General features: G+C 39.8%; 1 protein-coding gene across 1 annotated transcript in view; it reads left to right on the plus strand.

The window, feature by feature from the left end:
- Positions 1 to 23,745, plus strand: part of CRYBG3 (crystallin beta-gamma domain containing 3) — a 115,765-nt gene that overhangs the window by 21,699 nt on the left and 70,321 nt on the right. Inside the window, exon 2 of the mRNA XM_063448805.1 lies at positions 12,473 to 12,536. Within this exon, the coding sequence (XP_063304875.1) occupies positions 12,473 to 12,536 (64 nt within the window). The remainder of the gene's footprint in view (positions 1 to 12,472; positions 12,537 to 23,745) is intronic.

A 23,745-nucleotide genomic window follows, 5' to 3' on the forward strand; every position in this document is an offset into this window, starting at 1 on the left:
GGGCTTTCCTCAGGATCAACCATCAATATATTGATTTATATTGATCCATTGATCCATATTGATCCATATTGATGGTTGATCCTGAGGAAAGCCCCGAACAACGGCTGAAACGTTGATGATTTTATGGAATAACTTCTAATAAAGAAATAATTTTTATCTCCAAAAGACTGTGAGTGCAAGCCGTCCTTTACTATATATTTTTTTTTCGCTATGGCTTATTGTGCACCCGGCACGTAAACATTTGGGTCAATCTGCGTGCAAGGACTTTAGTGTTTTCTAGATAGATGGATAGATAGATAGATAGATAGATAGACAGATATAATATACAATATATTGGGATATATATATATATATATTGTTTTCCGTTTTAATCATTTTAGTTTTGGCAAGTCCTATAGAGGATGTTTTTTTTTTCTTATTTTGTAATCTCTAGGCTCTTGTAAATCATCCTTCAACATGATTTTGTTACTATTTGTGACTAACAGGAAATGATTTCCTTGCCTAAAATTTGCCATTGCAGCTAGTTCAGAGCAATGCCTTGAAGGGAAGGTGTGTCAGTTTGAATAACACACATTTTCCTTTGAGCCTTCTCGTTGGATGTTCCCTCCCTTTTTTGTCTGTGTAGATTATATCATAAGTCTTCAGTCTATTGTTTTGGAATCCCTGTGTGTTCTTTTACCACTGACATCCTATATGCGTAACTGCAAAGCACATGTCTGGGAATGGTATCTCCCATAATGCACAGTGAGCCCTGTCTGAAGTTATTACGGCCTGCTGTGGAATTCCTCTTTTTTTCCAATGTGAGCACAATTCTGATTATAATGAATTCTATAATGATATATAAATACATGTTATTATTTTTGTCTCACTTGACAATTTTGGCATTGATGTAATTTGTGACAGCAGAAAATACATTGATTTGGAGACTATATAAATGTGTTAAAATTACATAGCTTTATCTCCTGCAAAACCTCTATATTAACATTACTCTAGTATGTATTAATAATTAATAAAATGAGATTCTATAGCATGAAGAGAGCAACAGTCCCTATTTTGATCCCTAATCCCTGTCTCTCTTGTCTATCCTCATGTCTTTCTTTTCTTGGAGTCCCATATTGTTGGTGTGTGCAAGTATATAACAGGGCTCCACACAGTAATGTATTTTTAAACTACAATAAACGTGTTTTTAAATCAGTCTGTGTAAATAAGATACATCGTTCGTGTTCTAAAGCACATTTTAGTTGCACAAATTGTTATTGGTAAGTCTCCTAAAATGTCTCAGAACAGCCCCGCCTCTGGCCACACCCTGACACACACCCCCTAAAATTAAAGTATCCATCTGTGTCCATTTGAAATGCTGGCAAGTATGGATTTATATGAGGTCCATACTCTAAATAATATGCGAAGACTTGAGAACTAACTTACAAAAAATAGGTTCAAAAGGTAGAGTTGGAGAAACCCTCCATTTTGATTGAGGTTGAAAATTTTTCAATTTTAGCAAATTTGGAATTTTGAGAATATTATTTTGTTAGTCTTATCTATGGGAGTTTATTCACCGATTACCAACTTGTTATGGATTGTAAACCAGAATTGCAACATTTAAACAAAAAAAAAAAAAGATGATTTGGAAAATGTGCACAATTTGGCTATAGTCACAGCTGGGCTTTATTTGCCTGAAATGTATAATTCCGTTTTTTAGGTTTATGACAATTCAGTGTTAAATGAATAAACAGATACAGATTAGTCATTTCATGTAGAAAGGTTATTTAAATGATGCAATAAGTCACAATCTTAAGAGAGGGCAATATTTTCATACTCTGGTGTATAAAATACATTAATAACTTCAACAGGCTCCATGCAGAACAATAGTTTAGCACACCGTAACAAATGTATAACATTGAAGTGTATATTAGAGGAATATAATATGGACCACATGTGGCATTATTTTTCCCAGCACACTTACTAATTCTCAATCTTTTATATTGTTTTTATTTTAAACATTTTAAATTAAATTCTGGTTCTCAGCAGCTGAAAGGCCGTGGCAGCTAGTGTGCAATGCAAGCCACAGACAAACACATACACAGTCTACTGCACACAGACACACACACACGTACATACTGCATATCCCAGGTTGCCTGAGATTGATGGGTTTTCATTTCAAGACCGTACTCATGATTCATTGCTGATTTGACCTCCTGTTTTTTTTTAAGTAGATTACACATGCTGCTCTTCCAGGTTAGTTATCACTACAATAGGCCATTCCCTTATCATGGATAACTGCTGGGGGGGGGGGGGGGGGTTAAAGCTATTGTGGTCTTTTTTCCAATAATCTTTGCCAGATAATAATGAGAGTTGCAGTCCAAAAGTTTGATTGCCTGTCTTTAGGCTTCATTCTCAGTTGTGAGTTGACACATAATGTATGTATGTTACTGGTGTTTACTGTAGCCAGTTTAGTAAAGATTTAAAGGAACTTGGAAACATTTAGAGTTAACTGCAAACTCTTTCTCCAGCTTTGCAACATGCTCCTGAATGGCTCTTATTTTGCATGGATAAATACAGTTCTTAATATATTGCCTGCTGGCAGCTGCATTGAGTTACAGATACAATGTAAAGGTAGAGTGAACTAAGACACCACTTCATATTGGCATTTAGGGACACTGGAAAAAAACTTGTAGTGCTTGATTTCTAAATCTTGTGTACGTATTGGATAGTTTAATGAAAATATTGGGCTAGATTTTGTCGAAGTTTCTTTCTTAAAAAGTCAGTATTTCTTTCCTACTTAAAATGTACCCTTCTAAAGCAAGAGCTTTCGACCGGTATACATGGAGATCATGGACGCCATACACTCTAGTAATCAAAGTTTTGGCTTGCTGTTATAAACTGGAATCAATTCTACCGGTATACATAGTTACATAGTTACATAGTTACATAGCTGAAAAGAGACTTGCGTCCATCAAGTTCAGCCTTCCTCACATTTGTACTCTACTAATCATGGACGCCATGCACTCTACTAATTGAAGTTTTGGCTCACTATTATAAACAGAAATCAATTCTACCGGTATACATGGAGATCATGGACACCATACATTCTACTAATCGAAGTGTTGGCTCACTGTTATAAACAGGAATCAATTCTACCAGTATACATGGAGATCATGGACACCATACACTCTAGTAATCGAAGTTTTGGCTCAGTATTATAAACTGGAATCAATTCTACCGGTATACATGTAGATCATGGACACCATACACTCTACTAATCGAAGTGTTGGCTCACTGTTATAAACAGGAATTAATTCTACCGGTATACATGGGCATCATGGACGCCATACACTCTACTAATCAAAGTGTTGGCTCACTATTATAAACAGGAATCAATTCTACTGGTATACATGGAGATCATGGATGCCATACACTCTACTAATCGAAGTGTTGGCTCACTGTTATAAAAAGGAATCAATTCTACTGGTATACATAGAGATCACAGATGCCATACACTCTACTAATCAAAGTTTTTGCTCACTATTATAAACAGGAATCAATTCTACTGGTATACATGGAGATCATGGATGCCACAAACTCTAGTAATCAAAGTTTTGGCTCACTATTATAAACAGGAATCAATGGGAGCCACTCACACATGTTCAGTTCAATCACTAGAGCTTTAATTTAACTTAAATGGAAACTTTGAGAAACATGTCGACAAGAGACAAAGAGAGAGACAATTAGATTTAATTTAATTTTACTTGAAATGCTTGTTTTAATGCATTATATTTGTAAAATGGGTTTCTAAAACCATCCTAGCATATTGCTTAATCGGCTGTTTCTCACTACTTAAAAAAAAAGACCAACACCGATCAGTTTCCCGGACACTGACACATGCCAGTTTAATTACTCTTCTCTGCGGCTCACTGTATTTGGCATTGATGAGCGACAGGAGATGGCAAGTATGTAGCTCCTTCTGTGGTGTTAGTTGGTGAATCACTCCTGGTTGACACTGATATGACATCACACCCTCCAGTCTTACTGCCTAAATACAGTACTGAAAGTAAGCAGGGGAAGTGGGAGAAGCTGTCTCTGATACATAACATGCAGAGACAGCCTGCTTTCCAACTAGATGCCAAGGAAAGTGCAGTCAGCATCTTAATTCCTCTCCTTCTTCTCCACAATGGTGTGTGGTGCACGTGACTTGAGGGAGGAGCGTGAGGGATTAAACAAGAGTGTCTCTATGTTTGTGTAGGCATGCACGTAAATGTGTGAGTGTGTGTCTCAGTATGAATGTATGTATATGTGTGTCTGTATCTGTGTGACTTTATATATGAATGCGTGAATGTGTTTGTAGCTTTGTCTGTAATTAAGGATTAAGTCACTGGTAAGTTATGTCACTGTCTGTATATGATCGTCTGATGAGGTATAATTGTTGGTCCTCTAGTTTTGTTTTTTTTAGCTATAAGCCACTGGATATATGGACAAAAAACAAAGTTTCCAAATAAAGGGAACTCATGAACCAGGTAAACCAATTCTTAGGCAACCTTGTCATTCCCCTGTGCCCTGTTAAATCCTGAGAATGCTATTATTGTCTCACCACACCACCAGTATTTAATGTACCAGGGAGGAGACAGAATAGCACTAATTAAATAATTATTTGCAGCTACCTTTCCTTCTATAATAGATGGACTCATGCCAACTGACTCATAGGCTTGTGTTCAGGCTCCTACTTTCTCTTGTCTGAATCAATATGTAACACTTTTGTATCTGGCTAGCATTCTCTGAGTTACAAATAACCGTGAATAGAATATTTAACTCATGTATCATGAATAAACAAGTACTGTGAATTAAAAGGTACTTGACAATGTGATTTCTCATATTGCAGTATGTACATTTGTATCATTTTGTCTTGTGTGAAACGAATTTATGAACATTTTTTTAAAAATTAGAGAGCTGATCAGTTGCCAAGTCAAATAAAAGAATGTGAGTTTTTGTTTGGTTGTTTCCCCCCCTCAAAATATTGTCCACTGTTACAAAGAAGGAAACGTAAGTTCTATAATGAAATGCAGATAAATCATTAGTCATTAACGTCATTAAAGTATTATGTTAGATTCCCTTCCCCACACATTATTAACCCCAGTTATATTTCTCTCTCCTATAAAAGATCTTTCATCATTCCACTCTTCTTTTTGCCCATTTGAGGTATGTACAGGACCATATTTGGCTTATTTCTGGTTAGAGCGGTGGTTATGTCACTGTCTTCGAATTTGGAAGCCCAGGTTTGAGTCCTGGTCTGCCTACCTTACCAATCAGTGTCATTGGACAAGGTACCTAACTATATATCTGCTGAACTAAAATCCTCATAGACTGTAAGCTTATTTGAGCTTGGCCTTCTTCTTATCCCCTTCCTATAATTGTAAAGCACTGCAGAATATTTTCTCTGTTAAACATTGCTGCTTTTTTTTTTTTTTTTTTTTTTTATATTCTTTATTTTTCTTGTGCATAAGGTTACATCATGCTTGCAGCGCCACGACAGCGTGTACAAGCTAATCAAATGTCATATAATGTCATGGCAGAGTAAACAGCACATTTAAATTTTATATGTTATAACAAGCTAGGTACGAGCAGGTAAAACTTGGGTAGCTAATCTATACATGCTTAGTTGTACGGTTGTTATATGGTTATTAAATTACAGGCTATGCATGGTAACAACAGGTACAAATTTCTATACGCTTATGAAAGGTTAACCACCAGGGGACAGTGGAGCCGGGTGGATATACATGTATGCTCAAGTCCAGTATATTGGTGAGAGTAAGCTGCTAAATAACGGTTGTACAGTAATATGTTTATGTTGAGCAGCAGCCTGGTCGTTCCTGCAGCAGTGCTGGATCAGCTGGCGTTCTAGCTATGAGCAAGTCCCTTGTGGTTCACGCTGAGATCTCATTTGCTTAAGTACTGGTCGGTCAGGAGTGTGTTCATTCTTGTGTGTCTGCCGGCGCCAGCCTCAGGTAGGGAGTAGAATCTGTGCCCCATGTCTGCTGCTCTTCTACATGTAGGCACTAGGCAGTATCAGAGTCCTGCTAGAGTCCCCACAGGCCCGCCGGTAACAGTGGGGGATGGTGTCACGGATGATATGAATGTGCTCTTAGTAATGAGCCGAGCTTACTTAGTGTGCGCCCTTGATTTCTAGACTGTGCCCAGCCGTTGCTCTTCTGCTACCGCCTCTGTTCTCCGGTGTATAGTAGGCGCGGCGGCCATCTTGTTTTTCGCCATGCGGTCTCGTTTGTTTTTTGTTCCAGATGCCTTGAATGGTCGCTGTATCCCCGGTGGGGTCCGGGATAACCCCCCCGGCCCACGGGGGGGGGGGAAACGGGGCCCTCAGTAGGCATGTGGGAGGTCCCGCCGGACTAAGCACGGGAGATCGGCCGTTTCTCCCGCCAGAGCCTCACAGCAGGCCTCATTCCCTTCTGCCAGTCAGTCGGCATTGCCGGCAGGACGGGAGCCGACGGTTGCACAGAGGGTTGTTGCTTGGGTCCCCTTCACCTTCTTGTCTTAGCTGGACGTTTTATCCGGTGAGAAAAGGTAAATTTGGGATGTATATGCAGGTTTCGTCGGGGAGCCGAGGTGCTCCACGTCCGTCCAGCTTGGCGGTCGGCCCCGCCCCCCCAACATTGCTGCTTTTAAGAAATGGCACAGAACTGTTTTCTGTCTCTCAGTAGAAGACAACTCATTCATGGAATGATGACACTTTACTGCTTTGAGGATCATTACGCAGAGGACTTCTGTGGATTGTTAATTTGTGTATCTACTAAATGGAGGATTTACAATGATTGAGCTGCATATATTTAAATTTACTGCTTCCGTAATCTCTAAACAACACACATCTCGGACTATTAAAGTCCTGTAATGGAATTGTTTAACATGTATGCGCAGGACTGTCTTTAATATAGATTGGATCCTGGGCAAACATTTGCTTGGGCCCTCTAGCCCCCCTTTGCCCATTAATAAATATCACAGTCACTGTGACTGAGTGTGAGTCTGACAGTGAGTGTCCTTGTGTTTAAATGTACGTCTCTGTGACCATGTGTATGTTTGTGTACGGGGCCATATGTGTGTGGGGTAACTGTTTGCAATGTGTTGCTTGTATGGGGGGCTGTATGTGGTCATTGTGCATTGTGTTTATGGCGCAGCTATGTTTCAAGACTGTGTGCGTATGATGACTATCTTCAGGGGGTGACTGTGTCAGGAAGAGAAAAGGGGTAACTGTGGAAAGGTGAGTGTGACAGGGCCAGCGAGATGTATGAGACAGGGTTGGGCGGTGAGTCTGACAGAGTAAGTGTGAAAGGGTTAGGGGGTGGTCGTGACATGGTTGGAGGAAGGAGTGTGACAGGGCGAGAGGATGTAAGTGTGTCAGGATTACGGGGGTTAATGTGACAGGGTGGTGTGGCATGGTTGGAGGGTGAGTGTTACAGAGTTGGGGTAAATGTGGTATGGTTGGAGGAGGGCGTGTGACAGGGCGAGGGGAGGTGAGCGTGATACAATTAGGGGAGCTTTATGTGACAGGGTGAGTGTGGCATGGCTGGGGGGATGAATATAACAGAAATAGAAGGTGTTAGGGTGAGTGTGGCAGACTGATAGGACGTGAGTGTGGCATGGGTGAGTGAGACAGGATTGGGGGAGTAAATGTAAGTGTAGCAGAGTGAAGGAGGTGACAGTATGTGAGGGAGGGGGACAGTATGTGTTTTGGGGCAACAGTGTGTAGGGGCTGACAGTGTGTGGGGGGAGTGACTGTGTGTGTGGGGGGGGTGGCAGGGTTTTTTTGTGTGTAGTGTTAGCATTGGAATACAAGTGCAGTGTTGGCATTGGAATGCATGGGTGTATGCACTGCCACACACACCGTTATGCACACTCAGAAACATACAAACAGATACACATACGCACAGGTACACATACGCACAGGTACACATACACACTAACATAAGTACACAGACACCAGGTACACATACACTCTGACACACACAGTGTCGTACGAACCGCGGTCGCAGGGGTCGCAGCTGCGACCGGGCCCGGCACTCCAGGGGGCCCGGCCGACCTGCGGCCCCCCGCGACCTGGTAGCAGCTGCCACGCTTTGCGGCCCCGGCCCGTGCGACAAACCGCCGGGGCCGCATGTCAAGGGGTCCATCGGGTGGCCCATGCTGTCAGGGCCACCCAATGGACATGGATTTTAAGGGGGCCCGGTCTGCGCTGAGCGCTTTAAGTGCTCAACCGGGCCCCCTGTGAGGACATCATCACGGCTGGGAGGAAGTGACCGCACGTCACTCCTCCCAGCATACTGAGAGCCCGCGCGGGAGGAAACAGAAAGGAGGAGGGAGTCAGAGTGGGAACTCTGACTCCCATCAGGCTGAGCCACCACTGGACCCACACATGGTAGGAAACATTTTGTGTATTTGTGTCTCTGTATGTATGTATGTATGTATGTGTCTCTGTATGTGTGTATGTATGTCTGTGTATGTGTGTATGTCTGTGTCTCTGTATGTGTGTATGTATGTCTGTGTCTCTGTATGTGTGTATGTCTGTTTCTGTGTATCTGTGTGTATGTTTGTGTGTATGTGTGTTTATCTGTATGTATGTCTGTGTTTGTGTGTGTGTATCCATATTTATGTATGTGTCTCTGTGTGTGTGTGTGTGTATGTATGTGTGTGTCTGTGTCTCTGTGTGTATGTATGTCTGTGTCTTTGTTTCTGTGTGTGTGAGTGTGTGTGTATCTGTATGTATGTCTGTGTATGTATGTTTGTGTCTGTGTCTCTGTATGTGTGTATGAGTGTGTGTCTGTGTGTGTGTCTGTTTCTGTATGTGTGTATCTGTATGTATGTCTGTGTAGGTATGTGTGTCTGTGTCTCTGTATGTGTGTATGTATGTGTGTGTCTGTGTCTCTGTATGTGTCTGTGTGTGTCTCTGTATGTATGGTCTGCGTGTGTGTCTCTGTATGTATGTGTCTGCATGTGTGTATGTATGTATGTGTCTGTCGGGGGTGTGTGTATGTGTTTGTGTCTGTATTTATGTGTCGGGGGAGGGGCCCACAGTCAGGGGGGGAGAGGTTCACGGTAGGGGGGGGCCTACGGATCAGTTTCGCACCGGGGCCCCATAGAGTGTGTGTACGCCACTGGACACACAGGTACACATACACTCTGACACACAGGTGCACATACACAGACACACAGGTACACATACACAGACACACAGGCAGACATACACAAACAGGTACACATACACAGACACACAGGTACACATACACGCTGACACACAAGTACATGTTAACACACAAGTACACAGACACACAGGAACATATACACATACACTCTGTCATACAGGTACACATACACTCTGACACACAGGCAAACATACACAGACACACAGTTGCACAAACACAGACACACAGGTACACATACACTCTGATACACAAGTACACATACATACAGATACACAGACACACAAGTATATATACACAAACAGGTACACATACAAATGGGTACATATACACTCTGACTCACAGGTAAACATTGATACAAAAGTACACATACACAGACATACAGGTACACAAACATAGACACACAGGTGTCTGACATACACACTGACATACACACACACACACACATATATATGTACAAACTCATATAAACAGGTACATACATAAGCAAATTACAATTTACATATTTTAGCCACTGTTTACTTACTTTTGATGCAGAAGGGTGGCTTCCCTGGAGTCCAGTGGGAGCTGGCTGACCTAGGCTGATGGGAGTCTGTGGCTCCAGGCTTCCTCAGCTCCTCTCCTGCTCTGCATGTGCTGCCTTCTCCTCCTACCCACACAGCTTTTTTTTAGTTGGGAGGAAGTGACCTGTCCTGAACTCACTTCCTCCCAGCAGGCCGGTAGAACAAAATGAAAGGGGAATTTAAAGGGCCACAGGTCCCTGATTAAATTGTTGCAGGCGCAAGGGGCAGCTGCTTTGGGCCCCCCGGAATAACTGTGGCGGTTATAGTAGCACATGGTGAATTATTATCTTTTTTTTGATCACTTGTAGCTCCAATAAGCCCTGTCTGGTCTGCACTTTAACAAGTGTCAAGTACACTTTTTCAGTTTATCTTGTTTTGTTGTACAGTACACATGTTGTATGATGTTGAATATAGTTTTATTTTTTTTATCTCAGAAAAGACTTAATTGTCCTTTAAAGACTACTGCCTGTTACCCCTTTGTGGTATGGCTTTTATACGACTTTTTATTTCTTTATTAGACCAAAGTACATGTTAAGAAAAAGTGTTTTGTTTCCCAGACTCTGTAAAAAAAAAAAAAAAAAAAACTCTGTCAAATAAGTATGTTGTGTTTTACCCTCTGCAATTCAAACAGTGTTATTTTGTTAAGGATACGAATTGAATTTGAAATGTATGCCAAAAAAAAGCTGTAATGAAAATATGAGAAAATATATACAATGTGCACTATACCTTAAATAATGTCACACATATGACTGTGATACAAATCATCTATATGCAAAGTAAATATAAAGTGCACTGTACCTTTAAAAATCCCCACACTCGTGGTTATATATAACAAGGTAGTCCGCAGGCAGTCTCACCAAAACGAGGGTTAACTTCTGGGAGGCGGATCTTGCAACATGCAAAATGACGCGTTTCGCCATAAACCAGCTCCCTCGCATTGCAGATCAAAACATAACTGAGATTTATTTAAATGTTTGGCTATTTCATCAGATAATGTGAAATTCATTTTCTGGGTTATTTAGGAAAGTGAGAATTGTAGGAGAATTCAAAGTAAATTTCAAATTTAAGCTAAAAGTAGCAGAATATTAGCTGACTTGGAGAATTTGTCGAGTTTAGCTACTTTTTTTTCTGAAATTGGAAATTCACTTGGAATTCCTAACAATTCTCCCTTTTGTAAAATAACCCTGTTTGAATGAATGATAATTAAGACTTTAGGTAATTACCTTGAAAGGTTTTTTTCTGCCTGCTTATAAACCCCTTATAGGGAAAGCAACATACACAATAGATTATTTTGAATAGCAAGTTGTGATTCTAATAAATAAAGTATAAGTGGTTGTGGGTAACGGGTTCTAAAAAAGCCGATCCCCGAAGCAACAGAATAAATAATTACAGTATGACTCATTGCGTGAAACAAGACTGGGATCACATACAGTATATTTATGTATTGCATTCATTATATGGGTGCGTCAGGAAATTGGACAACGCCGGCAGGAACTGTTTATTTACAAATCATAATAATAAATAATAGTGATGAAGATTTGTGTCTTTGTACATTGCAATTTTACATTCGTTTATTTTAGTTTTTGCACTTGTAATGTAGGATATGACACGGGTCATAGAAAATAAATGTGTTGGAAATAGTTGCTGGAAATTTGTTCATATTTGTAGTTCAAATTTGTAGTCCAAACGGCTACGTTTTTTTTGTTGTTGTTTTTTTTTTTTAAGTTTAGATGCTGGTGGGCTACATGCCTGCTCACACTGTAAGTAGTGGATATATTCTCTTAATTTGACAAATCAAGAGATGGAAAATCAATACCGCCTAAAAGCCTGACACTTTGTATGACAGTCATTATTTCTTATATCCCAATGTTGAGGGTTTTAACGCATTAATCGTAATATCATTATATTTAAACTAATAAGGCTATGAAATACAAAACTTGTTGTTTTCACTCAGTTAAACGTAATGTGGCCAAAAGATATACAAAAAATAAAGCACTATACGCTTTATAAAATACACACATGACTTGATATTCACACACGAAGATTGCAGTTTTGATTGTACATTTTTATAGTAATCAACATTACGCTGAAACTTTACTGGCCTTTAAATGTTTGGCCATGAATTTTACTGTTTTAAATACAATCGCAATACAATACAATCCCATGATATTGAGTTATGCATTCAATGTTAAAATAATGTTAATAGAACATTGAGAATAATAAGTGTCCAATGGATTTGGTTCAGTGCACAGCTTTCTTAGAATGTTCTTAGATTAGTATCAGAGGTGACAGGTATATTGACTTTTTATTTTGCATTACAAGATTTATTTTGTCAACCACTTTGCCTTCACTAGAATAACTCTTAACACTTTCAGTAAGGGAAAATTGCATCCACGAGGCCTACCCTCCACATCGGGGCATTTAAAAAGTTAAATCAAACCAGTATTATAGGCGAGAAATGTTTCCTAGTATATTATCTCCTATTGCTAAACAGTTGTGCTACCTGAATCTTCAAACCACTTAGAATATAAATCTGAAAGCACAAATTGCTCTGAAACTGCAGCACTAACACAGATGTTCGGAATTGTAAATGGACACATTAGCCGCTTTGCCGTAAAGAAATACCTCCAGTGTAAGCTGTGCTAATTTATACCCATAGGCCCTCCGTATTAGATTTCACTCATATCCATACATAATGTGTTTGTTTTTCAGCCAAGAAGATGAAAGCACTCATCTGACGACAGATAACAGTGAAAATGCGTCTTCTTGGGAACAGGTAGAGTACAATTTGCGATCTATTGTTATTGAATCTATTGTAAAGACAAATTGTAGAAAAACAAAAAAAATATACATATCTTAAAATTATAGTAATAGAGGTTGAAAAAGTTCACTCATCCACTCATTTGTTTCTGAATCTGATCCTAAAGAATGCAGAAACACGAATTTGATACAATTTTCAAAGGGAAAATGCTTTTTGATTCCACGATGGTATTTACAATTATATTTGTGTTTTGCTAGTATCTTAAAAGTACACTCGAAACACCATAACCACTACATTCCACTGTCGAAACACCATAACCACTACATTCCACTGTCGTGATTCTGATGCCTCTCCTATCCCCTAATATAAGTAGTAGAATAGTTTGCAACGCGTGAAGTTTGTTGAGTGATTTTACACAAACTGAGGATTTCTAAACACCCGTGGCCCAGGCCTCACTCGGCATATTACTTTTGCGGAAGTTACACTTCCATATTAGCGATATCTATTCTGTCTAAACTTGGGCGGCATTCATTGGCTGACGCATTCGCCGTCCATTTATTTATGTAAAATATTAAGGTGTTTGAAAAATTCTGATTGTGATTTCAGCCGGACAGACAGAGACATTGGATAAGTAAATGCATACATAATAAAAACCACTGGGGAACACAGGCAAACACGGCGAGAGCTTTATTTGCAGAGTTGAGTTCCTCTCTAGTGATGACATGATGTAGTTATAGGACGTTGGCAATTCTCAAGCAGAACTAATTTTCTCAGGGTGAAGTGCATCCTTCATCTGGAGCGACTCCAAATCAGTGTTAAGTCAGGTCAGAGTTATTGTTTCGAGATGTGATGTGATTAAACGGATGTATCCCACACTAATCCATTGCTGTGAATTCATTATGTTATTTTCCACTGGTGGACAACTTTGTCACTGCGGTCTCCAGCTTTGCTTCACAATATCTCCATTACCATTCCGAGAAGGTCACTACTACAGCAGATGAGTCATGCAGCCTATAACATCTCAATTGCTTTTCTAAAATAGAGCTCCAGCGGCTTAGTCTTGTTCTGTGTTAACAGGTGCATACAGGTCTGTTAGGGTCAGGATACCAAAGGGAATTTATTTATCATTTTTTGTTTCTGTTCTATATTCCAACTTAAAGTTTAAAATGCAATTTTCATTGATTTTATTACAGCATATAGTGATTTTATCCTGCTACCATACATTCTCCTTTAAGACACTGAGCAGATACGTTGTATTAAACTGGTCATTTTTATTGTGACATTCATAGATTCATTAAATAAGACTCTCTAAACTGCATGCATTAATTGGTGCTCACCAAATATTCTTATTGCTTGCCCAGTAAAACCAATGGGTTAAAAAGGCTTTAAGTCATTTTTATTGTAAATTGCGAGATGTCATGAGCTAATAATAAAATGTGAAAAAAAAACAAAAAAAACACTCTTAATAGAAACACAAATATATATGCTTATGGCTGCCACGGCGCAGTAAAATTGACATGGAATGTTGCAAGCTACTCTATCAAGTTGCCTGTGTGTTGTATGCCTGCTAACACTAAATGTAGTGGATATAGTCTCATAGTTAGAAAAATCGAAAGATGGAAAAAGAATACCACTTAAAAGCTTGACACTTGGCATGACAATCGTGATTTCATATTTCCCAATGTTGAGTGTTATAAGGCATTCCCTATTATATGAATTGATCAAGCTTTTAAGTTGGAATTGTTGAGAATTCAAAGTTTAGACCATTATAGCAAAACCATTAACAGATTTATTTAACCAATCATTGATAACAGGAGTAGTCCCAGAAGATTGGAAGTTAGCGAATGTTGTGCCCATTCACAAGAAAGGTAATAGGGAGGAGTCGGGCAACTATAGGCCAGTAAGCCTTACTTCAGTAGTGGGGAAAGTGATGGAAACCATGTTAAAGGATAGGATTGTTGAACATCTAAAAACACATGGATTTCAAGACCAGAGACAACATGGGTTTACTTCAGGGAGATCATGCCAAACTAATCTTATTGATTTTTTTGATTGGGTAACTAAAATTATAGATCAGGGTGGTGCAGTAGACATTGCTTACCTAGATTTCAGTAAGGCTTTTGACACTGTTGCACATAGAAGGCTTATCAATAAACTACAATCTTTGAGTTTGGATTCCAATATTGTTGAATGGGTAAGGCAGTGGCTGAGTGACAGGCAACAGAGGGTTGTAGTCAATGGAGTATATTCGAAGCTTGGGCTTGTCACCAGTGGGGTACCTCAGGGATCTGTACTTGGACCCATTCTCTTTAATATTTTTATTAGTGATATTGCAGAAGGTCTTGATGGTAAGGTGTGTCTTTTTGCGGATGATACTAAGATATGTAACAGGGTTGATGTTCCAGGAGGGATAAGCCAAATGGAAAATGATTTAGGTAAACTAGAAAAATGGTCAGAGTTGTGGCAACTGACATTTAATGTGGATAAGTGCAAGATAATGCATCTTGGACGTAAAAACCCAAGGGTAGAGTACAAAATATTTGATAGAGTCCTAACCTCAACATCTGAGGAAAGGGATTTAGGGGTGATTATTTCTGATGACTTAAAGGTAGGCAGACAATGTAATAGAGCAGCAGGAAATGCTAGCAGAATGCTTGGTTGTATAGGGAGAGGTATTAGCAGTAGAAAGAGGGAAGTGCTCATGCCATTGTACAGAACACTGGTGAGACCTCACTTGGAGTACTGTACACAGTACTGGAGACCCTATCTTCAGAAGGATATTGATACCTTAGAGAGAGTTCAAAGAAGGGCTACTAAACTGGTTCATGGATTGCAGGATAAAACTTACCAGGAAAGGTTAAAGGATCTTAACATGTATAGCTTGGAGGAAAGACGAGACAGGGGGGATATGATAGAAACATTTAAATACATAAAGGGAATCAACACAGTAAAGGAGGAGACTATATTTAAAAGAAGAAAAACTACCACAACAAGAGGACATAGTCTTAAATTAGAGGGACAAAGGTTTAAAAATAATATCAGGAAGTATTACTTTACTGAGAGGGTAGTGGATGCATGGAATAGCCTTCCAGCTGAAGTGGTAGAGGTTAACACAGTAAAGGAGTTTAAGCATGCGTGGGATAGGCATAAGGCTATCCTAACTATAAGATAAGGCCAGGGACTAATGAAAGTATTTAGAAAACTGGGCAGACTAGATGGGCCGAATGGTTCTTATCTGCCGTCACATTCTATGTTCTATGTTTCTATGTTTCTATATCTGTAATCGTAGACATTCTCAAAGTCCGCCTTGGTTTAATTTGTGCTGTTTTTTTTTACAATTTGAAATTGTCTTTGGACTCCTTGCACCTTACAGGGACACTATAGTCAACAGAGTAACCACAGATTAAGTAGTTATTCTGGTGAGTATAGTATGTCCCTGCAGGCTTTTTCATGTAAACACAGTGTTTACATTGCTCCCTAAGGACACCACAATTGGCAGTCACTCAGACGGCCACTAGAGGTGCTTCCTGGGTCCACGCTCTACATGGCGACACTGAACATTCCCCATAGAGATGCATTGAGGTGCTTTCTAAAGATTTGATAAAAAGTTGTCTAACAGAGGATTTGTTTATGACCAACCGACCCATGCGAAATTCGTGGTACAGCTTAGACAATTAGTGGCTAGGATTGGGAGTTTAGTTGTACCCAGTGTTTAGGGGCGGACTGACCACTCGGGCAGATCGGTCAATGACCGAGGGCCCAAGGCAGTCAGGGGCCCAGCCAACTGAAAAGCCATACTCTCTCTGGCTGGGGAGATCAGAGATCAGAGATCTCCCCATCCAGAGAGGCACAATTGCACAGGATTGCCCTGATGTGTCCCCTCACCTACTGAGTGTCTCCTCCATCCTCTCTGTGCGGAGCTCCGTGTGAGGGGAGGAGGCGGGGCCCAGGAGAGGGGAAGTGACATAATTTCCTGCCTCCTCCTCTCCTACTGAATCTACTGAGTGGCTGTAGGAGCAGCCTGGCGGAAACACAGGTCTGTAAACCCCTCATAAAATTTTACCTCCACGTCGGCCCCATGCCTCCTCCACCCACCTCAGTACCTATCTCTTTTGTACCACTGATGCCAGGTTGAGAATTACATTAGAACGGTGTGATAATGAAGTTGGAAGATAGCCTAGAACTGACCGTTTTGGAAAGGTAATATACAAGGACTGGGTTGCATGTTTAGAGGAATTTCTGAATGCACCAACCTTTTAAATACACCATGTTTCTGCCCAAAGTTCTACCAGCTTGCCACTCAGCGCAAACACCATACAGGTCCTTGTATGGCATGTGGAAAACATAGCTTGACTATTTCATGTGGAACACGGAGTAGAGTTTTGCTAATCCAGTGATTAATACCTTTTTGACAGAGACCAAAATGACATGCAGTGCAATAGCAATAGCAAGGTAACGCATTCTCATTTTTTAAAATCAACTCCGTGATACATTCTTCAAGTGTAATTAAATTGACATTAAAATCAGTTTTGTAAACCGATTTAAACTATACTCTGGTGTAGTGACATTACCTTCCACAATTTAATGGAGACCCGCCTCTGACACTAACAACATCTTGTGAACGATTGCCAGTAGGATAATGAATATGATATGCCTCTTCCAAATACTGGGGACCCACTGAAATAACATGGGAACAAAACTTTTGGTCCCCATCCTTGGTTTTCATAACCCTGTACTAACCGTTCAATGGGTTAAAGATATGATTTATAATCATTGTATATTTCCTTTTATGAGCAAAGTAAGCATAATTATATCCTTTTATTAGAAACTTCAGCAGTGTGTTTTGTGGTTTGTACACTTTTCTAAGCAAACTTTATAGATGATAATTAACAGTTGTTAAGAAAACGGTAAAATGTGTTGAGACATCGTTAAACATGCTGCTTGTGACTGCCATTTAATCCAATTACACTAAATCACTTTGTAAAACTCTTTAATTCACTGGAGTTTTTTTTAATTTCCTCTCTATTTAGTTACATTTGAGCATTTTGAAAATAAATTAAATTAAAATAAAACATTTAATTCAATCTCCTGATGCTTCCTTGTGAACGGAAAAGTCTAGCTTTGACTATATAGCTCAGTTGGAGAGGTTTTCCATATTACCTGTTTTTGCTTTTATTTTGCCATTTGGATATCATTTCATTACAATTCAGAATTATTTGTGAATAAACTTTATATATGCAACACGTTTACATATGTCCAATTTTAGAAAAATGTGGCATTTGTGATTTTGTTTTTGCTAATTTATAAATGTGGTAACAATTTGATTTTACCACTTTTCCCTATTTAAAAAAAGATTTCCCATTCTATAATGCTGTATAGCTGAAATGTTGAGATGAGTTAAAATTACACTAAAGTTGAAGACAAATGATTCTCTTAATTTCTTTCCCTATAGACAATGTTATATTTAAAATGAGATCACTTCAACATGGGCATATTCATTTTATACATTAAATATTAAACATTTTCATAAAACTATATATTTTTCCAACAAATGAAGATCCAACCAATTAAGGCATCGGTAGACAAATTGTCAGTAAATAGCACAAAGTACTAGATCGGATCAACCATGAATCAGATCCTTTGGAGAAAGGATCTCTAATATGAGCAGTTTACTATGATGCACTGCTAAGAGAAGAAAGACTATTGTCTCATAAGCAGTACAGTGAGGGGATTTTTATTTTGTTATTCTGTTAAAATACACCTACCATTAAAATTATAGACTGATAATTTCTTTGTCAGTGGGCAAACGTTTAAAATCATCATGGGATCAAATACTTTTTTCCCTCACTGGATAATACATGTATTAGAACATAATAGTAAATACAGAAATGCATACTATAGGAGTGAAGCTGGAGTACCAAAACATTAAAAATCAACACTAAGTGGCAATTAATTATAGAACCATGATAAAGCCAGCATCAGCAAATTGTTTAAAAGCCTCAATAACTATGAAATGGTATAAAAAAGCAACAGAAAACAATAGCATTAGGAAGAAACTTGAGCGCCAAGTGCATGTGGCACTTAATCATGGGTGTATGAAAAACCCAGTTAAATCCTCAAAATGTGAAAATGTCACTGTATCACAATTAGAAATAAAGAGAACAGCAACCCAGGGGTGAGTCACTAACTCAATTCATGGACTGTGTTCTCCCTCAAGACCTCTGATTCACTGTTAGTAGAAAAAAGTCTTTTTTTTTTCAAGTCACAGGGGGATTGTTCATGAATTGATGCAATATGATGGAATGAATATAGAACTGAAGTTTTTGGTCAAATAAATTGAGCAGCTACCTCCTAGCAGTCTCAAAACGTGTCCATGTAATTCATGAATGGTCTGGGCGGTTATTTTTTCAAAATAAAAAGTCGTATTGAGCCTGATGTATACCTTAGAATAGAACCAATATAATGAAACAATTAGAAGCAGAGCCAACATAATGTCTTAATCGTGCCGTAGCAGTGAACTACTCTGCTATTGTATCTTCACTTTATGTAACCACTGGGAATCATCTACGATTTCCCTGTTGGCAGACCATGCGATTGTCTTTAAATCCTGATGCATCATTGTTCCAAAGAGGAACAGCATCAGATATGTTGCCCATGTGCCACTAAATTCAGGATATTTAGCAAACCCAGTGTAACATTGTCAGGATTACCTAAAGATCCTACACGGAAGGAATGAATCAGTGCACAAGAAGATTGAAGAAATGATAGAGCTGTATTACAGAGACTTAGAATAGTCAGGCTTTGAGGGATTCTCCAAGCACTATGACCATTTCACTCAGTTCAAGTGTTGATATGCTGATGGTGCCTGGAGTCCTTACGTGCAGTGTTTCCCAATGAAGCAATGGGTTTAACCCATCTGCTGCTGAAAGTGTAACTCCACCTTTTGCCGCATCCTTGGGTCATTATTAGCCAGCCTGGAACAAGATTTCCAGGAGATTAACTTGGTGCAAATTTGGCATCTGACACCAGCACATGGGTTCCAAACAGGCCAATGGTGGCACATGCCTCCCCATGCTGACCATGTTCTCCGCTACCTGCACTTACTCCCCCTCTGGTGAATGAGAGTAATATGCAGGGAAACCTTGGCATTGGAGTGGGATCAAGGTGAGTTTGAGCTTTATTTAATAATATTTTTATGCGGGGTGGGGGGGGGGGGGGCTGGACAGACCAGCACAGCAAGAATTACTCTAACCAAAACCAATTTTTTATTAAAAAAAATCTGGCTTTTGTATGGAGTAACCTTTAGCACAGATAACCCCCAATACTGTGGGGCAGTGTGTGTATGGGGGGGCAGTGTATGTATGGGGGGCACTGTTTGTGGGGCAGTGTGTGTATGGGGGGGCAGTGTATGTATGGGGGGGCAGTGTATGTATGGGGGGCACTGTTTGTGGGGCAGTGTGTGTATGGGGGGCAGTGTATGTATGGGGGCACTGTTTGTGGGGCAGTGTGTGTATGGGGGCAGTGTATGTATGGGGCAGTGTTTGTGGGGCAGTGTGTGTTCTGGGGGGGGAGGAGGGTAGGAAGGCTTTTTAATAAAGTTTTCTTTTTTTATTTAATAAAATAAATATATTTATGTCCCCCCTCCCTTCTTAACTTTACTGAGGGAGGAGGGGGGACATATTTCGATCCCTGGTGGTCCGTGGGGAATCCCTGGTGGTCCTAGTGGTAGGAGTGAACTCTAGCCCGTAGCTCCAGGGCTAGAGTTCACTCTTGCGAGATTTGGAGCGTTGCCGTGGCAACGCTCTGTGCTTGCGAGAGTAGGACCCGGAGGAGCTGCAGGTCAGAGCTCCCGGGTCCTCTCTCCCTCCCTCCTCTGCCGGCTGCCAGCACAGTACCTGCGGACCGGTGAGGGAGATCTCTGATTGTCCTTCCCGGTCCGCAGGCACATTGCAGGGCTCACGCTTGGACAATGCCAGCCCTGCATTAGTTGGCAGGGGAGAATCTCGGTGGGGGGGGGGGAGGGGGGGGAGGTTCCAATAACTTTTATTCATTTGCAAATTGATTTAAGGACACCATTAGAAAATCTGCAGTTCCAGCCCATATTGGTTAAAATGCAGCCCTAAAGTATACATTTTTATAGCCAGGCTTTATTCAAATGGACATCTGCCAACTCTACAAAGACTGTACTGTTTTTCTTGTACTAGTCAGCATTGTAGGAGAAATTAAACTGTTTTTAAAATCCATTTAGCTAACTCTAGGTAACAAGGCTGGATTACTAAAACATACAATAAAAGGACTGTACTTAGGTTCATTTTTGTGGTCATCAATCACCTAGCTTTTATCCCTGTCCCTGATTCAAGTCCTCTCTGATCAGATATAATTGAGAAGACAGTACATGTACATACATAATTTAGGAGCTTTTAAGTTCTAATCTTCTTCTTAATGACAATAATACAATACTGTAATAAAATGCCATAATGTAAGAGTTTTAATGTCCTATAGAATGACATTTATATTGAGAATTCCTACATTTCATCTGTGCATTATGGGATTATGCATTACAAGATCGAAGGCTGAGTGCTTTATGAATGAGTTTAGAACCTTGAGATGGCCTTTTTTTCCTGTAACATATCCTTCATTGTTTTGTATCTTTGCATTACAGATTTTGTTTTAGCATTAGAGTTTGGATACGGTTATTGTGAAAGGCATGCTTTAATGTTAAAAATACAAACCTGTTTTTCGAATTTTGGGGTGATCTCTGGGCAATTTAGTTTAACCCCCTCCGAAATAGTCAAATAAATTGTTTTCATTCACCTTCCTGAATTACACTTCCTTCCCACTGATACTTCCCATTGCTGACTATTTCCGCCAATCTCATGCTTTCCCATCGAGAGGCATTCAGTGGGCTGCTGCGCATGTATGGCAATTTGCATGTTGCATCAATCAGCTTTTCCTACAAGATATGCATTAGCTTAATGCATCTCTATTTTACGTGTTCATGCAAAGCATAAAGATGCCTAGCGTCGGTACAGCAGCAGCAGGAAGAGTCTCTAGTGACCGTCTGAGTAAACAAAATGGTTTCTCAGAAAAGGTAATGTTTGCTTTGCTGTGGCTGCAAGGGCAGTCTCATTTCACCAGAACCATTACATTCAGCTGTAGTAGTACTGGTGCTTACAGTGAACTTTTAAGGCTAGGCTTTCTTTATACGTACATCTCCTCATCTGGCAATGATTAGCAGGAGTTCTACAAGGATGGTTATAGGAACTTAACATGTATAGCTTGGAGGAAAGACGAGACAGGGGGGATATGATAGAAACATTTAAATACATAAAGGGAATCAACACAGTAAAGGAGGCGACTATATATAAAAGAAGAAAAACTACCACAACAAGAGGACATAGTCTTAAATTAGAGGGACAAAAGTTTAAAAATAATATCTGGAAGTATTACTTTACTGAGAGGGTAGTGGATGCATGGAATAGCCTTCCAGATGAAGTGGTAGAAGTTAACACAGTGAAGGAGTTTAAGCATGCGTGGGATAGGCATAAGGCTATCCTAGCTATAAGATAAGGCCAGGGACTAATGAAAGTATTTAGAAAATTGGGCAGACTAGATGGGCTGAATGGTTCTTATCTGCTGCCACATTCTATGCTTCTACTCCCAGGGCATCATTTGCTGTTTGCAGCTGCCATTATTAAAGGTAAACTATAGTGCCAGGAAAACAAAGTTGTTTCCCTGGCACCATAGGTCCCTATAGTGCCTCCCTCAGATATTTCTCTGGGTAGTGACTTGCCAGCAGAGGAGCATGGGAGACAGGATAACATTGTTTTATTAGTCCCTTTAATAACCATTGGGTATTGCTTAAATATCACAACCTTTATGAGTATTGTTGCAAACCATGTGTACCCCTTTAAAGCCATATTCTGCCAATCCTAGAAATAACACACCATGCACACATCATCTCAAGCTGCATGACAACGAGTTTAGTGTAGTTCAATGGCCTCCACAGTCAGCAAATCTCAATCCTATTGCACACTTTTCAGATGTGATGAAACAGGAGATATGGAGCATAAACGTTAAGCTGATGAACCAATGCCACGTACAATTCCGGCTGGTCTAAGAAAAGTATTTCACCTAAGACAATCCTCGATTAGATAACTTTTTTAAATGATTCAATATTGTTGGAATTTTTTTTACAAACAAATTATTTGGGAAGTTTTTCTAAGAGTATTAAATCAATTGGAAAGCTTATTAGATCAAGGCCATAGTGATCACTGATTGCATATTATGCAAAGATGCACCATACCTTGTGTCTCTTTCCCTAGCACCATGCCTCTTTCTCCCCACAGCCCCTCTGTGTCTTTGTGCCCCCTAACCAATGTCTTTCATTTTTACCCATTCCCCAGCCTCTTTTTGCCTCTTTTACCCCTTCTCCTCTGTGTCTCTTTTCCCCTCCAACCCCTCATTGTATCTCTTATTTTATTTAGTGTTTGTTCTCTATATTCTCCTTTTTCGACCTCGTTTTTTTCCTTTTTTCTTTGTAGTCTCTAGGAGTGCTATTCCCCTGTCCACTCTCCTGGTTGTTCGCAACCTTTGTGTTACGCATTCGCATTAGCACTGGCGTTTCACACACCTGTTCACAACTTCGGCTGCACGCATGCGCATATAGACCCGTGTTCGACACATTGCATACGGGACGCGAGTGGATCAGCGTTAATGTAGGCTGATCCTGTATACTTCCTCTTGCATTCCACGGAACAGGAAACACCTTTTTGTGTTCCATTTGACCGGAAAGGTTGCTTTGTACTTCGATTAGCATTTCTTTTTTTGTTTATTTTCTTTTATACTTTATTATTTCTTCTGTCTCGCCTTCTGGGACAGACAGGAAAAAGCTATTAATGAACTAATGTACTTATGTATTTTTTTGTTATTTGCATGATTTGTGTTAATTATTAATGTAAATAAGAGGTGTGTAAGTTAATTATTGATTAATAATTTGCACTGTTTGATATATATATATATACGCTTACTTTGACTATGTGGTGTTAGCTTGACAAAGACCTCATAGCACGTCAAAACATTGCTGCTCTTTTCTGTTCTATTAAAACTGCCTGCGGCTTGAACACCTTGAGTACCTGAAGAATATCTTTTTTTTTGTCTTTCTCTACCCAGCCACTTTTGTGTGTCTATTTCTTCCCTTCCCAACTCCTCTTTGTGTCTCTTT

Source organism: Pelobates fuscus, chromosome 1 (genome assembly GCF_036172605.1).
Source record: "Pelobates fuscus isolate aPelFus1 chromosome 1, aPelFus1.pri, whole genome shotgun sequence".
In the NCBI taxonomy this organism is placed as follows: domain Eukaryota; kingdom Metazoa; phylum Chordata; class Amphibia; order Anura; family Pelobatidae; genus Pelobates; species Pelobates fuscus.